Source organism: Macaca fascicularis, chromosome X (genome assembly GCF_037993035.2).
Source record: "Macaca fascicularis isolate 582-1 chromosome X, T2T-MFA8v1.1".
Lineage (NCBI taxonomy): Eukaryota > Metazoa > Chordata > Mammalia > Primates > Cercopithecidae > Macaca > Macaca fascicularis.
The window spans coordinates 92,473,972-92,491,793 of NC_088395.1; the positions used below are offsets into that span (position 1 = coordinate 92,473,972).

The 17,822-nt window shown below is 35.1% G+C and overlaps 1 protein-coding gene across 20 annotated transcripts in view; it reads right to left on the reverse strand.

The window, feature by feature from the left end:
- The window catches only part of CHM (CHM Rab escort protein), a 191,217-nt gene that overhangs the window by 4,539 nt on the left and 168,856 nt on the right, over positions 1-17,822 (reverse strand). For 13 of the 20 annotated variants that reach the window (XM_065538290.1, XM_045383988.2, XM_045383981.2 and 10 more), the window contains 3 exons: positions 12,662-12,760; positions 7,112-7,272; positions 3,527-3,582 (listed from right to left, as the gene is read on the reverse strand). In XM_065538290.1, coding sequence (XP_065394362.1) covers positions 3,527-3,582; positions 7,112-7,272; positions 12,662-12,760 — 316 coding nt within the window. Of the gene's footprint in view, positions 1-3,526; positions 3,583-7,111; positions 7,273-11,144; positions 12,173-12,661; positions 12,761-17,822 lie in introns of those variants that run through there. The other 7 variants (XM_005594066.4, XM_005594067.4, XM_074029095.1 and 4 more) reach the window with 3 other exon arrangements.

A 17,822-nucleotide genomic window follows, 5' to 3' on the forward strand; every position in this document is an offset into this window, starting at 1 on the left:
GTTTTGGCCAAAATGCTGATAGTGATATGGACAATGATGTCCAGGCTGAGGTGGCCTCAGATGGAGATGAGGAACTTACTGGGAACTGGAGCAAAGGTGACTCTTGCTATGCTTTAGCGAAGAGACTAGTGGCATTTTGTCCCCACCCTAGAGATCTGTGAAACTTTGAAGTTAAGAAAGATGATTTAGGATATGTGGCAGAAGAAATTTCTAAGCAGCAAAGCATTCAAGAGGTGACCGGGCTGCTTCTGAAAGCACTCAGTCATGTGTGTTCACAAAGAGATGGTCTGATATTGGAACTTACGTTTAAAAGGGAAGCAGAGCATGAAGGTTTGGAAAATTTGCAGCCTGACCACGTGGGAGAAAATAAAAACCCATTTTCTGGGGAGGAATTCATGCTGGCTACAGCAATTTGCATAAGCAATGATGAGCTAAATGTCAATAGACAAGACAATGGGGAAAATGTCTCCAGGGCATGTCAGAGATCTTCCCTAGGAGGGAAAAACGGTTTTGTGGGCTGGGTGGGCCCCACTGCTCTGTGCAGCCCTGGAACATGATAGCCTACATCCCAGCTGCTCCAGCTCCAGCCATGGCTAAAAGGAATAAAGGTACAGCTTGAGCTGTTGCTTCAGAGGGTGCAAGCCCCAAGTGTTGCCAGCTTCCATGTGATGTTGGGCCTGAGGGTGCACAAAAGACAAGAGCTGAAGTTTGGGAGCCTCTGCAGAGATTTCAGAGGATGTTAGGAAACGCCTAGATGGCCAGGCAGAAGTCTGCTGCAGGGGTAGAGCCCTCATGGAGAACTTCTGCTAGGGCAGTGCTGAAGGGAAATGTGGGCTTGGAGCCCCCACAAAGAGTCACCACTAGGGAACTGTTTAGTGGAGCTGTAAGAAGATGGCCACTGTCCTCTAGACCCCAGAATGGTAGATCCACTGACAGCTTGCCCCATGCACCTGGAAAAGTCACAGGCACTTAATGCCAGCCTGTGAAAGCAGGCACAGTGCCTATGCCCTGCAGAGCCACAGGGTTGGAACTGCCCAAGGCTGTGGGCATCTAGCCCTTGTATCAGCATGGCCTGGATGTGAGACTTGGAGTCAAAGGAGATTTTGGAGCTTTAAGATTTAATGACTGCCTGGCCGGGTTTTGGACTTGCATGGGGCCTATGGCCCCCTTGTTTTGTCCAATTTCTCCCATTTGGAATGGGGACATTTACCCAATGCCTATACTCCATTGTATCTTGGAAGTAACTAACTTGCTTTTGATTTTACAGGTTCATAGGGGGAAGGGACTTGACTTGTCTCAGATGAGACTTTGGACATAGACTTTTGAGTTAATGCTGGAATGAGTTTTAAGACTTTGGAGGGCTGTTGGGAAGGGATGATTGGTTTTGAAATGTGAAAAGGACATGAGACTTGGGGAGGGTCAGGGGCAGAATGATATGGTTTGGCTCTGTGTCCCCACCCGAATCTCATTTGCAATTGTAATCCACAAGTATTACGGAGGGACTGGTGGGAGGTGAATGGATTATGGGGGCAGTTTTCCCCATGCTGTTCTCGTGATAGTGACTTCTCACAAGATCTGATGGTTTAAAAGTGTTTGGCAGTTCCCTCTTCGCTTTCTCTCTCCTGCCACCATGTAAGACATGCCTTGCTTCCCCTTTGCCTTCCACCATGATTTTACATTTCCTTAGGCCTCCCCAGCTATGAGGAACTGTCAGTCAATTAAACCTCTTTTGTTTATAAATTACACAGTCTCAGATAGTATCTTTATAGCAGTGTGAGGACAGACTAATACAAGCCTATATATGATACTGGTACAGTCTAATTTAGCATATAGCAATTTTAACAAGTCACTGTTCAAATGAAGAAAACGCTTCACTGTTTGTTCAACTATTTGCTTTCTGACATAATTCCCATTTCCTGGACTTTAAGGACTACAGCACTTGTTTAAGCACATGAGTTTTGAAAAGATAGCCTCAGTAAAAATACTGGCTCTACGATTTAGCAGCTATGTGATTTGGGGAATGCTTACTCAATTTCTGAGCTTTGGCTTCCTTATCTATAAAATATCAGAGATTAAGCCAACATATATGGTAGCTATTTTCATTATTACTAATAATAACATAAGTAAAAATGTCAAGATTTAAGCTGAACTTATTAGTATGACAGGGTAACAGAATAAAAAAAACTTCAAGGGTATGTTTTTGGACACGCCAATTGCTATAGACAATTTCTTTGAAGTTTTTAAATACTTAATTGACAAAAATTATTTATATTCAAGGTGTACAAGGTCATTTGATATACACTGTGTAATTATTACCACAATTAAGTTAACACGTCCATCACTACCAATAGTTACCACTATGTGTGTGTGTGTGTGTTTCTAGTAAGAATACTTAAAATCTGCTCTCTTGTCAAATTTGAATTGAAGAATTCTGTCATTTATGACAAGAAGAATGAACCCGGAGGACATTATCCTAAGTGAAATAAGCCAAGCACAGAAAGAAAAATACCATATGATCTCACTTATATGTAGAATCTAGAAAAGTTGAGGGTGGTTGCCAGGGGCTGGGGAGTGAAGAGCTGTTGGTTTAAGGGTATGAACTTTCAGTTATAAGTTCTCGGGATCTAATGTACAGCATGGTAACTATAGCTAACTGCAGTTTTTATTGTGGCTATCTGGAAATTAAACATTACAGATGCCTATCTTTGCTCTCCATCCCGGGAACTCACCATACTCCTTTGCTAGAAACACAGTCCCTGTAGAAGCGGGATCTAGGTCAGACAAAGCCATTACCTCATACTTCCGTTCCCCTAATGGTCTTTTTTGTCTTACATCTTTATCTTTACTATCTGTAAAAGTTCTCCCTCCCTTTTACACTTGGCATGCAAACAATCATCAAATTCTATCAATTTTATCTTCTATCTCTTAACTTCATCTGCTCCTTCCCCACTGACATAGCCCAGACATGCACCATCTTTCAACCAGACAACTACAATAGCCTCGGAATTGGACTGGTCTCCTTGCCTCTAGAGTCCGCCCATAAAATCCATCTCCATGCCACCCTCAGATGGGTCTATGGAAAATAAAATTCTGTTTATTCAACTTTTGGCTTAAAATTCTTCAATGACTCCCCATCACCAATAGGATAAAATCCAAGATCCCTACTATAGAAAATAAAACCCTTCAGGCCTAACTTCTCTGATCTTATCAAATACCACTTCATCTAGCCTGCATCTCTCAGACTTCTTGATTTACTAATACCTGTTTATTTGTATGAAACAATACACCATACTTATTTTTTACATACTGGGCTGGTACCAATGTTATTCTTTACACCCAGAATGTTTCAATTCTACTGTCTTTGATTTAGAAGGAGAATTACTACTCATCTATTATACCCCTCTCTGTAAGGTTCTCTGACTCCGAGATTGGGCTCATTGCTCCTCTATATTATTTCTAGACTTTGGATGTATTAGTACATATAGCACACTACACTGTCATTTGTTTACATGCTTTTCTCCTTTACCTGACAGTGATTCCTCCAGGATGACAAACACTTTTAGTCAACTCGATCCTTAGTGCCTTGGCATAAAATAGAATGTCAGTAACATTTAATACAAATACTAAGTATAAATATAATAATAATAATAATAATAATAATAATAATTACTATAAATTCTTTTACTTCTATGCCAATTCCTCTGTGTTTGACACCTTGTCTCCCTTTTGTCTCCTTCCCACAGAATAGCTTTTACCCTTAACTCCAATCTCTGTGGCTGGATCCCACACCATATGCTTCCATACATCTTGTCATGCACCACCCGCCTCCTAAGATTAGCACCAGTTGCCAGTTGCCACACCACTCTTCTTTGTGTTCTACCTGCTTATGAAGCTCCCACCTTTAGCCCATCTGCCCTGGCCCTTGTTGATGCCAATTTCCTATAGCCGGACTCCAGTCCTTCCCAAATCTCTCCTCTCTCTAACTGCTGGAACCTCTTAGGGTCAACTGCCATGCTCTGGAAAGTGTATCTAATGCTTCTTGGTCTGCTGCATTTTGTTTGCCAACTAAACCTAGTTCTAAGCACAGAATAGTTAATTGGCAACTTTTCATCCTCTTCACCTTTAAGCCAGAAGTTAGCTCAAAGGGTAAAAAATTTCAGGTGGTTAAAAAATTGGAAAGTGCTAATTATATTGTAACTTGGTGTGCTCACACTGGGATGTACGGATAGAACAAAGTGAATTATTTAAAATATTTTTAAGTTTAGTTAACATACATCAACACAAAACAAAAATAAACATTTCATTAATATAGTACTTTAATGTTTTTAGGATGTAGGCCTACTCATAAGCTGAAAGTAGCATATAACACTCACTGGGTGAGTGTACAAGCACTGGGATCCAAAGGAGTTGAGTTTAATTCTTGGCTCAAGAACTTACTAGCTATGTGACCTCTGGACAAGTTATTTAGCCCCTTTAGGATGTAGCTTCCTTATCTATAAATGGGGATATCACAAATACTTATCTTGCAAGATTGTTTTGAGGACAAAATAAGATAATATATATGAGATGCCAAGGATAGAATCTGACACATAGAAAGTGCTCAAATGAATGGCAGCTACAGAAAATATGACATCTAAAATTGCCCTCTCTCTCTCAAAGGCATGAGAAAAGAAACGGTACTACAGTATGTGAACAACCTGATAGTTCAATCTATACAGCTAGCTCTCAACTTAATAATGGGCTGTGTATCAAACGTCGTAAGTGACTGGCTAATCTGTCCATAAAACCATGTTCTAAATGGAGGTTAGGTTGCCAGTCCAGCCCAACATCAGCCAATTTAACTCATTTTATACTTGAAGTAAAATACAAAGAGTATGGTACTATTTATTCTTGTTCCCATGGTAGTGACATCTCCTAGAGGGTGGGGCTCCTGAAGGAGTGAGCCATCAATGTCTTGGGAATGAGGACTATGGAACTGTCCATCAGTATGTTTGGGTAAATGATACACAACATCTGCCAAGAAAAAGAGATATCTCAGATGTCAGTTTCAGACAAATAAAAACAAATCTGAAGCAACATAAAATACAAAAATGAGCAAGTCATAGAAAGAATCGCAACTATCACTTAGGTTGGTTTTGTGGTGACAATAGAGAATGTCTTGGAGGCCAGGACAAACAATTTGAACTTGGGGGTATTATAGACATATCACTTTATGTTTTTGGTGCATCTTCAAATCACAAATAGTTCCCTATGAACACAAGAGTGTCAAGTTTACATTACTCAACCTCTATACATGTTACAAATAAGAAAAGATGTCACCTTGCCAACTGGTAAAATGAAGTATTTCATTTGTTTTTTTAAAATAAAGAAATCTGCATGGGCTTGTGTTGTCTACATAAGCAAAGTCTAGGTGATATTCTGAGAGCCTTTATGGATAATCTTCATTTGGAAAATACCAATCACCAGAAATCGCCAATTAGTGATTGATATAATTACAGGCTGATACACAGGAATTAGCATGCAGTTTATCTGAATACACAAGCTATTTATAAATATTGTCAATGCTCTTTAAAAGTAGGCATCATAATATTTCCCCCAAAATTGATGAGACTAAAAGCTATACAACAAATTTAAAACTGCTTACATTTAATAGCATATATTAATTAGTACCAAAATTAGCACTGTGCTGTTTTCTACTGTTACAGCATGTTACCTCTGAAGATTATCTTCTTGAGAAGCAAATGACCTCATGATAAAATTATCCCTCAATTATAATCTTCTAGCATGCAGTTCGGATGTTTAGAATACATTAGTACTTGTATTATAAGCCCTTACTTAAATTTTTTTGGTTAAAAAATATTAAAGTTCATTCAGGGATAAAAATGACCTAAGCTACCTTGCTAAAAACTTGTTGGCAATTTCTACTTGCAAAAAATTAGAACATCAAAGTAAAAATGACTTGATCATTTCAAGCTATAAATGCAGATCTTCAGCCATCTTGGGTTCTTACTAAACTAATAGAATGAATGATGGATGAGAGATGGATGTGACTTTCTGCTTTTGTTTGGTGTCACTGGCTGAATATAATTATACAGGATCACCATCAGGCACTGAAGAAAATAAACAAGAATTCCAGAAAAAAACTGCAGATGTTTGTATATTCATCATAGACATAGCTTTGCTACCACGACTCAAAATTAGATTACAGGCTCAACCAGGACATTTGCTACTATAAGATCCTTGCCACTGGTAGGAACGAAAGTTCCATCTGTGGTCTTAGAACAATGTTAAATTACCCATTTATTGACTTAATGGACAGATGTGCCAGTTCTACCTGTGCAAAATTTAGAAATGTATCATCAAAAAATATTTTCTGTTTTTTTCGTCCTGTCCAGGGCAAAGAAGTATATTTATATATACATATCAATATTCAGCTTAATGGAATCATGGCTCACTTTTAGCAGCTTGTATCAGTCTGTGCCTCTTCATAGCCCTGACCAGGATGGCTATCACAAACTTCCACCTTACTTTACAACAGACCTCAGCATCAGTAATGGTAGCTCTTGGGACATGAACTTGTGTCAAAACATTAATGGAATCATGTTAACTATGTAAAACTATGCTATAACTTCTTTTCTATGATTAAAAAAATGCATTAAGACTACTGTAAAATTAATTTTATATGACTTACTAGTTACAACCTTCTTGAAATGACTGTTTATCAAGAAAAATAATTTATGTATTTCAAAATAATATACCAATGGTTCAACTGTTTAAATCAGAAACAATGTTTCTTTAGAATACTGGCATTATAAATTCTTATTTATGAATATGTATTTTTAGCATCTTCTATCCTTATTCCCACAATGGAACTCATAAAAAAATCTCTGTAATTCAACATTTTATTCAAGAAAGTGAAAATACCTGATCCTGTATTTAAAGTATACTTAAAGTAGCTTTGTAGAAGCTACATAGAAAAAACTTTTAGGGCAAATTACAGAAATGGTATTGAGAGATGCTTTTCTAGACTTTTTTCTCCTCCCAGAGGAAAAAATATTTCCCAACCACACAAACATCCTAACACAAAACTGAGAAACATCAACAGCCTTACCTGTTTGACTGCATTATCATTTCCTAAACCACAATCTGGGCCAGAGCAGACATACACGTTGGATGGTAAATCTTTATAACAGCTCCTGCTGATGTCTGACGAATCTCTCATATTGAAGTAAAGTGCCCACAGAATTCTTGGCTTTTCTACTTGTTCATTTTCTAAACATATAAATAAATTTTATTTACATTCTAAAATACAATATGCTTGTCAATTACTACACTGTGTAGCCTATTACCGATTAAGCCATGACTAGACATTGTAGTAAATCAGAGCTTTGTATGTAAACAATCAGTAAACTTGCATCTACACACGATTTTGATGAGTAAGTTAATTAGATTTTACTCCAATCGTGCTCTTTTGGACTTCTATTACTTCTCACTAGTATCAAAGGGTTTATGATCACATTCATGCTTAAATTTTCCCTATAAAGACAGAAGACAACATAAATTGATTTCCTTATGTTTCAAATGGACAAACCAACTTGATAAACTATATAGTAATTCAATAGTATATACACATGAAATGTCTAGGATAAGCAGGAAGTGGGTCAGTAGGTTACCTAGGGCTGAAGGAAACTGGGGGCAAATGGGAGGTGATCACTAATTGGTATGACGTTTCTTTTGGGGGTGATAGAAATGTTCTAAAACTGATGGTGGTGATGTTTGGACAATTCTATAAATATACTAAGAAACACTGAATTGCACACTTCAAAAGGGTGGATCATATGGTATATGAATGATATATCGATAAAGTTATTATTACAAAAATAGTAAATATAGGATTAAAACTTTGTTGTCCTAACTCACATCCTAATGCTTTGTCTTATTGGATTAAAAAATTAATGATAACCAATAAATATCAAAAATGAAGTCATAACAGTGAATGCCATTTTGAGCATATGTTCTCTCATTTAAGAGCATGTGTCTATTACGCGTGTTAGGCATTGAGCTAGGAGCTGGGGATACACACATGAAGTAGACTTAGTTCTTACTCTCCTCCCTTGTTTTTGGTTCCCTAATATAGGGCTTAGCACATGACAGATGCTCAGTAAATAATTTCTGAATTGATGTTATTGTATTTTCAGGTATGATCAAAGTACGATATGCTTGTAAAAAGGTCCAATGTTATTAATCTCAATGCATAAAGCCTATTTCTTGCTAATATGACAATCATTTATTTGCCTCTCCTCTTTAAAATTGTTATAATTAGATTTTCTTTGTTTGAAAACATAAAATATTGCTGTGGATACATTCATTGACAGAGAGTTTTCTTTAGCCTGAATCTGAACAAAAGTTCAAATTTTGTACAAAAATAATAATGAATGTTTATGAAGATTGCCCAAGACCATGAAGTACCTCATGAATAATAAAGAAAATGTTAAAGGCATAATTATCTCATTAATAACTATTATTTAATTGGTAATCAATGTAGAGAAATTTTTACCTAATTGCAGTATTCAATTAACAAGAAAGCCCTATTTCCCACATCAGGATAAACAGGATTTTATTATATGTAATTTACAGTATCTCCACTATAAGAATACCAAATAAGTTATTTTCCTAGTTCATCCTGAATAATCCATAATTATTAGTGGAATAGGATGAAGAAACTCTGAGTGGAAGAAGTGATCTCCTCAGCTGCCCCTTTCTAGTGCCAAGATCTATGAGTCGTCTAAGATATCACTAACTTCATGTAGGAACATATTAGGTGGTTAAATCTATTGACAAAATAAAGGAACATAAGGAATTCATATTTTATAGCTAACACCATATGGCTCTTAGTAAACTGATTAGTGAGTTTAGTCACACAAATCTTATGGGAAGGTACTTAAATGTATCTCCTATGATTTGGTATACCAGACTTGGGGAGCACTGCTAACAAGTGGGCTAAGGTCTGGAAAGTCTTTAATATTGCCCAGCCCATTTCTAAGCATATACTAGGAGAGTTTATCTTGTATCTCATTAAAGATCCAGCTCAAAGGAACACTCCACTTAATAAAAGCTGGAGGAAACGAATAATCCAATAGATTTAAACTAATTTTATAGAGGTTGAAACTTTGAAAAGAAACCATGAGGAAGGTGAAAAACTGACACAGACTGAAGATAAATGCTCTGGATACAAGGGCATTATCAGGCTTTGACCTTAAAACCTTAAAGAGATATATAACTGCTTCATCTTTCTTTGAGGTCAGCTGGAAGGCAAAGAGATAGCTGGAAAAATAACATGCAGTTCTGAAGTGCAGAACTGTCAAAAAATATTAAAGTTGCTGAGCTTTGGCTAGGAGTGCATCACAAGTTGCCGGTGGTAGAACTGGTTTTCTGCAGTAGCTCATTTCATTCAATTTAATAGTAAGAAGGACTAAAGATGTAATAGGCAATTTGGAATAGGATGTTGGGCAAATTAAACTGGAGTAAGTGTAGAATAGGGTAGGTAGAAGAAAAGCAACTATAGCACAACAACAACAACAAAGCAAGAAATGGTGTCTACAGTTGCATGCCGTGTTTAGGGATAGAGTAAACTATGTTGGTAATACCGGCAGAGTGGTGGAGACTGTCATAGGGGCACATGTATACATATGTAACAAACCTGCACGTTGTGCACATGTACCCTAGAACTTAAAGTATAATAATAATAAAAAAAAATGTGCAAAGGCAATGAATAGATATTTCTCCAGAGAAGATAGACAGATGGCCAATAAGCTCTTGAAAAGATGTTGAACATCACTAATCATTGGGGGAGAAGCAAAGCAAGACTACAATGAGATACTACTTCACACGTACTAGGATGGCTATTACACAGATTTTTTTTCTAAAAGGTGACTAGGCTGACTTTCACCGAGGATTATGAAGCACAGAGAATGTAGAATTCAAACACAAACAAAAAGAAAATAAGCCCAAATAATGTTATTCCTTTGGTACACGTTTTAAACTACATTTACAATGCAGTAAAGCATAAGGTATTACATGAATGTCAAATAATCAAAACATAATACTAAAAGCCATCAATCTGTGAAAACAGGGGCTTCTGCTACAGAGAAGAATGTGCTTTAAAGTATTAAAAGTTCATATTGCTCATAAAGTTCCTTCTTCCTCATTTAGGCAGGAAAATGAATTGAGTTCTCTTCTCCAGGTGACTTTGCCTCTTTGACCTGCCATGGCCCAGTGCTCACTTTATCTGGTGATTCATTTTCAATAACTCCAACAGTATTTGTTCTGACATTTTAATTAAAATATGACCACTACCTCATCCTGATGATAAAAAGGCCCATGTGGCAGTGAAAACTAGCTTTTCAGTGCCTCAGTGCACCTGAGGACCCCTCTGAGCACATAGTTCTTACCAAAGAATTCCTCTCAGGTTCTAAACAATACATCATTTCAAAAATGGGATCACTTTAACTATTAAGATTAATGTTTAAAAATCTAAAATGGATAGAGGATGCTAAGTAATGAACATGTAATATCCCCCAGCTGGATATTTTTTTAAAGAAAATTAAATGCATTTAAAAAGTGAAGAGTAATGATATGATTCATATTTAGTGCATTAAGACTACCACACAATGAAGTTACAACATAATAATTATTTAAAATTTCAGAAATAATTAAGAAACTCAGGGTTTCTACACAAAGTATAGTTGTAATTAAAGCCAAAAGAAAAAACTATGATTCCATATTAGATTTAGGAATATTATCATGTGTTTTACCTTGGCAATCAAATTTTTAATAATCCAAACACTTGTATGATACTTTCCAATAAAGAAAACATATAAGCAATTTACAAATTAATAAATTATAACTAAAATAATTTAATTTTTAAATTAACTCCCAAACTAAAGTGAAGTTTTCAAATACTTTATTTGGATAGCTCCCAAAAAACATAATTGATATTAGCCCCTGAGAACATAACAGGTTCATTATGTTAAGTGAAATAAGCCAGGCACAGAAAGACAAACTTAATGTGTTCTCACTCATTTGTGGGAGCTAAAAATTAAAACAATGTAATTCATGGAGATAGAGTGTATGATGATGGTTATCAGAGGCTGGGATGGGTAATGGAGAAGGAAGAGGGAAAAGTGGGGATGGTTAAAGGGCGCAAAACATAAACAGAACAAATAAGATCTAGCATTTGATAGCACAACAGGGTGAGTACAGTCATTTACAGTGAACTTTAAAGTAACTAAAAGAGTCTAACTAGAATGACTGTAACACTGAGAAATGATAAATGCTTAAAGTGACGGGTATCCCATTTACTATGATGTGATTACTCCACATTGTATGCCTGTATCAATATATCTCATGTACCCAATAAATATACACACCTAGTATGTACCCATAAAATTAAAAAAACTAAAGAACAGCTTGTCTTCTCATGTAAATAAACCCCCCTCTATGCACTATCTCTGCATTAAGAAAATAAGCAACCCACATAGGAAATGAGCTGCAAGGAAACAGAATAGGTATGAGTAAATAAATGGTTGCATGAACAAAAGTGACATGCAAAAAAAGACATATAAATCAATGGAAGAAAATGATCAAGATTCAAGTGCACATGCAAATCCTATAATAAAAATCACCTTCACGTCATATAAGAGAAAATTCAAAAGGCTTCTTTTATCATTTACACAGAAAATATGCCATATTTTCTCCATTCATAGCTGCAAGTGCTACCCTATTATATAGGGGGAAAATTTTAAAATGTGTTTCCCCTATGAATAAGTAGCATATACACTTTTGGGAGTTAAATATTTATTAAATCACTAGTACATTATGTATTAAAAGACTATTAGAGGCCGGATGCAGTGGCTCACGCCTGTAATTCCACAACTTTGGGAGGCCGAGGTGGGCGGATCACCTGAGGTCAGGAGTTCCAGACCACCCTGGCCAACATGGGAAAACCCGTCTCTACTACAAATACAAAAATCATCTGGGTGTGGTGGCACTCGCCTGTAGTCCCAGCTACTCAGGAGGCTGAGGCAGGAGAATTGCTTGAACCTGGGAGGTGGAGGCTGCAGTGAGCCAAGATCACGCCACTGCACTCCAACCTGGGCGACAGAGTGAGACTCTGTCTCAAAAGGAAAAAAAAAAAAAAAAGACTATTAGATAGGAAAGGATTTCTACATCTGCCAATTAATATTTTAATCTATTACTTGGATCTTTTTTCCTTAAAGGAAGATACATTTTTCTGAAAAAGGAATATATGCTTTCTGTACAACACTTGTAAAATAAAGAAAATTATAAGGAAAATGGCCCATAATCCCACCAAAATTTTCTAACAATCCTTTTTCTGTGTAACTATAAATATAAATGTATATTTTTGTGCTTAATTATGCTTTTTTGTGTGTGTATGATGCATATATTTCCTTTAACATTGTAGAGTGAACATTTTCCTACATGTTTAGGCAGACACTATGCTTAACCATCTTACCAAAACATGTGAATTGTTGTTAAATACATCACATTTCAGTTTAGGTTGCAGAAACTTTCATGATATATCTAAGAAGATTATGATGGTTACATTACCCTTCCATCATGAGTCAATTATTTTTCTTACCTATCTCCATTTCAGTATATGGAATAAACAACTTCTGCACAACTGGTTCTAAATCTTCTCTTGCTGTTTTAGAAGATGTGCAAGTCAAATGAACCAAATCTGTTTAAAAAAAAAAAAAAAAAGTTTGAGTTCCTTCTCATCACAAATCTATTTTACTCATACTTAAGGCATGAAGCTGGTATTATGGATAATAGAGAGCTGAGCAAGTCATGGTAGTTACAACATATGTTAACTAAGAGCTAAAAGAAGTACCCAAGAAGAACCAGTTGATGTTAATTTGATAAAACAGAGTAGAAAATCTTAGACATCATTTATTCACAGAAAAGAGCTTGTTATAACTTACGACATTCCTAAAGATTAACTGGGTAAAGAAAGGCTGAAAGTGAGGTATGTATTTACCTAAGAGAACACACTTCATACACCGCAGACAGAAAAATCCATTTATACATGTTTGCTGATAAGTTAACAACACATCATCTATGAATTACAGGGTTCTCGAAAAACCTTTTGGGAGAACACTGCTGATTTAGTTACAATCACATATACTTGAAAGCACATAAAACGGCATAGGTTAAAACAGTCTATAATATTTTCAGGAATTTCAAATTACTTTCCTTTTGCATTTACAGAGTTATGGGGCCTGAAACCTGCAGAATGTTTATGTTAGAGAAAATCATGTACAAAAAAGGCCCTTCACGGAAGTAAAATATTGTAGCCTAACTCCGTTAAAACTCCTACAGGCCTATGCACAAAAGGTGAAGAAAGAATAGAGTTCTGTGTTTTGCAATAAAGGAGTAAGGGGATCTCCAAATGAAAGAAGTTCTTATGGTCCTGTTATTTGGGATGAGATACAATAATAGCAGAAAGAATATATTAGAGAACAGTAAGTACTGAGAAATTTCTCCTCCCACTATATTAGTAGGGGGAGAAAGATACACCCACTTCTTTTCCAAGAGTTTCAGACTAGTAGAATTTTTTTTTTTAAACTCCAGGAAGACAGTTCAAATTTTATCATGAAAGCCAACATCAGAATAAGATTCACATTATCAAAATTCATTCCATATTCAACTATTCTAAAATATATCTAAGCATAAATTGAGGGACTCTAATAACCATGGAACTAAAATCAAATTTTGTAGCTTTTTCCCTCCCAGGCCCACCAAAGGAAGTGATATTTTAGGATGGTTCCTGAATTACTCAAGGCCTAATAATAGGTCTACCTTATTTAAGCATTATTTTTACATGAATTTAACAATGATTCTCATTGGTTCTGGGATACTGTAGGATGTATAGTACTAATTATTTCCAAAGATATAATGAGCATCATAACAAAAATTATTTTGGTTAACTTTTTTCAAATGCTGTATAGCATTAGTGGGGATAAGACTTAATCCTCCTACATAATTACTGAATTAAACAGGGTATGCAATTACGAAGGTCAGCAATCCATATGAGAGAACCTATCCTGTCTCTTATTTCAAAATCTCATGAAATACAAATGCTCATGCCAAAGTTCTCAATTTTCCAGTTTTTTTGTTTGTTTATGTTTATTAGGGAAAAAGCAGATGAACCTGGATATAAATAAGTATATTTTGAAAAATATCTTAATGGCTAAACTATTGGTTCTGTTAAACAGGACATATATTTTAAAGAGATACACTTAATATATCATTATATTTCTTACCAACATAACAGAGAGTTCAGGTTATGCTAGGAAAAATGTCTAGTAGTGAAGTGTAAGATTATCATCTCATGATTAATGAGTTTTATAACAATTCTTACAAAGACATTAATAAGCTGAATTCGAATCCCTATACCTTGACTTTGCTTAGAGGCTACATTGTTAATTGATCTATTAATATGAATTTAAGGTATGAATAACTATTTTTTCCCCTATCCTTCCTACTTTTCCTGCTACCTAGGTCACCTTCTAGTATAGATCACTGAATTCATTTTGGTTCTCTTCAAATCAGAGATTGCTGATTGTGCTATTTGTAAAATTCAATGATTCCCAACATTTGTTTATTAATCTTAATATATCTTGTAAGTCCTTTGCAGGGGCAAGCTTTAGAGTCGATTTTTCTCCTTTTTGTTAAATACAACTTTTACTTAAAGTGGGTATTCAATAAATGTTTGTTAATTATAATTTGTCTCACTGTCACGGACAAACATTAAGTATTCTTGTGCTTAAATAGATATGCATTCCTATACCAATAGATCTATGTGTACATATTCATGGGGAAATTCTGATTAGTTTCTTGTATAAAATGTGGGAAATTATCTGATTTACCAGGAAAGAGGAAAGGGAAGTACCAATTGGTAATCTCAAATTACTTAAATCTGTCTGAGAAATGCTTATAAACACATTAAGATATATCTATAAAATTCTCAAAATACATTTAAAAGAATATCTAGAGTTGACTGAACAACTAACATGCATGTGTCAGACACTATTATGTTACAAGTATTATAGCATATTACGAGCATATATAGCATGTTACAAGTATTATTTCACTTTACCTGTGCAACAGCAAACTGTTATTCTCATTTTACAGATGAGACAACAGAGGGATGGGGGGTTACACAGATTTCCTAAAGTCATGCAATTAGCACAAGGAAGAATTGGGACACAGAGCTGGAATTGAAGCCCATATGGTCTGCCTGCAGAGTGTCTGCCCTTAGTCACTAAATTATATTATGTGATTCTATCCTGCAGAAGGCACAGTCAGTCACTTAAGTCAGCAGCATTCAAACAGGGATGTGTGTGAGGATACAAGAGGACTTTTCACAAGTTATATCACCTATAAGGGGGTTCTCATACAGATGCTCAGCTCCACCTCTCCTACTTCATTCAGTGACACATTTCAACAAATTTTACTTATTCTGTTTAATATTTACCAAAACTGTAATATATTTAAGACAGATTAATTCTGTAGAAATAATAATTGCACTAATTACTAAATCCAGAAGAAAATTTTAGATAATTAGGAGCTTATTGCCCTAGAAAGTTTCAAAACAATTCTATTTGCATTTATTTTTTAAATAGGTGATGGATATCAAAGATCCCTGGTACTTAGATTCCACTGAATACATTTAAATGAGTAATGTTATAGTTTTACTATAAGTCAATATTTATGATGTTAGAAATTATATTCTTTGCAATTATTTGACTCTTCTGATGAAAAACCGTGTATGTCAACTTGTAAAGTGTTCAAGGGATAAATGAGCAAAAAGTCTGAAGACCTTAAGGATATAAGGTAAACTCAAAACCAAACATGTAGAACATGTTATCACATTTCTACTAAAATTCAATTATGTAAAATTCTTCTTTGCATCTTTGTGACTTTAATTCTTCTCCAAATAATTAACTTGCTCAATACAGGCCAACAACGACCACCAGTTAGATCACGCAGGGCAAATGCTTTCCTAAAAGTATTACATTTCATTAGTACCAATTGACAACTATTGCTAAGATTGTGGAAGATGCAATACAAGTGGAAACATTTCCCACAGGCACCATGTGAGATTGTAACTGAACAAAAAAAAATTTAAATCCTAACTCTATCTTTTTATAAATTATGCTCCTTTGACTTCATTTAGCAACTGCTTAAAGGCTTAATGAGCTAAAAATGGCCAAAGACTTAATGAAAACATGTATTTCCTATCACAATCCCTCTTTTGGCAATATACTTGATTTGTATTGGCATTAAAGAAATCTTAGTGCAAAGTAAGTCTTAATTTAGAAGTGAGAAGTAACTCAACACAAAACTAGAAATAACAACACACTTTTAGTTCTCCAAAACTGCCTTTGGAATGCTGATCGCTCTTACGAGTTGTTTTGAAACACATAAGAAGTAGGATTTCTACTCAGAATATGCACAAGTATAATAATGAGCACATTTAAAAGCAACAAGTCCAATGTACAGTAGCAGAGTGACATAGTATAGGATGATTACATGGGTCTGGTATTCACTTCAGCTCTCTATATCTACTTGGCCAAGTCAGTTCTTCTCTCTGGCTTCAGTGTCCTTGTAATTAAAATGAAGGGGTACAATTAGTCCATCTATAAGACCTCTTCTAGTCTCAAGTTTACGAAAGTAATTCCTTACTCACCAGCTACGATTCTTTCAATGATGACAGATTTTAAATCAAAATGGATGGCATTACAAATGTGAATGTAAAACCTAAGTAAATGTTTGCTGTAAAAGGCAGGAAATCTATTCCTCAAGCTTCTGAGGTTACCACATATAGCAGTCATTCACTCTATACAAGCAGGCAAAATTGTTCCAAATGCATTTAAAGAATCTTTATTCATAGGCTAGTCAGCAAGTAGGCTTTGTTGTGCAACCTAACTAGAAATATGTAATGAATTTACATAGAGATCAATGTGGCTGGTAACATATCTTTCATATAACTATAAAGGCCACATGTAATTTATGTAATAAAGCACAAATGAGGATATGACTGTATCAATAAAACAGAGAGGCTCAGACACACTTTCTCTATGGTAGCAAGTAAGGAAATGAGTTTGATGACATATGACACACAATTTAATTTTTAAATTCTACTATGAAAAAGTCTATAGTCAACTTATACTTTCTCAGTAGAATTTAAGAAAAAAAATCCAGAACGTCACCTTAAGATCAGGAAGAAAAATTAGTTTACGTATAATAAAATCAAATCTTTGTCTTGTGACAAAACTAATAATAATAATTTGAAATGTCATATTTTCAAAAAGCAAACGAAAAAGGCACTGATAATTGTTTTAAATCAGTATCTAACTCATTTTTATAAAAGGTATATAGCACTTTAAAAATAGGGTCACAAAAGCAGAAAAAGTATATAAACCAGTATCTGCATGAAATTCTGTGTTATTATGTATATCACATATATATTTCACGTTATATATTCACAAATACATAATCATATCACAGATAAATAACATCCTGTAACATCAAGTCCCAGAATAAAACAGCTGTTATTGCCTGATTAGTATGTATGAAAAAAATTCAAAATGTCTAGTGTATGAGTAAATACTGCAAAGAACATGAAAATGAACGTCAAATGGAAGGGTTGCAAAGATAATGTTTTGTTCATTTACAAATGACTTTAAAAGAAAGTAAATCTCATATTAAATTCACTTAGGATATAAGATGAATAG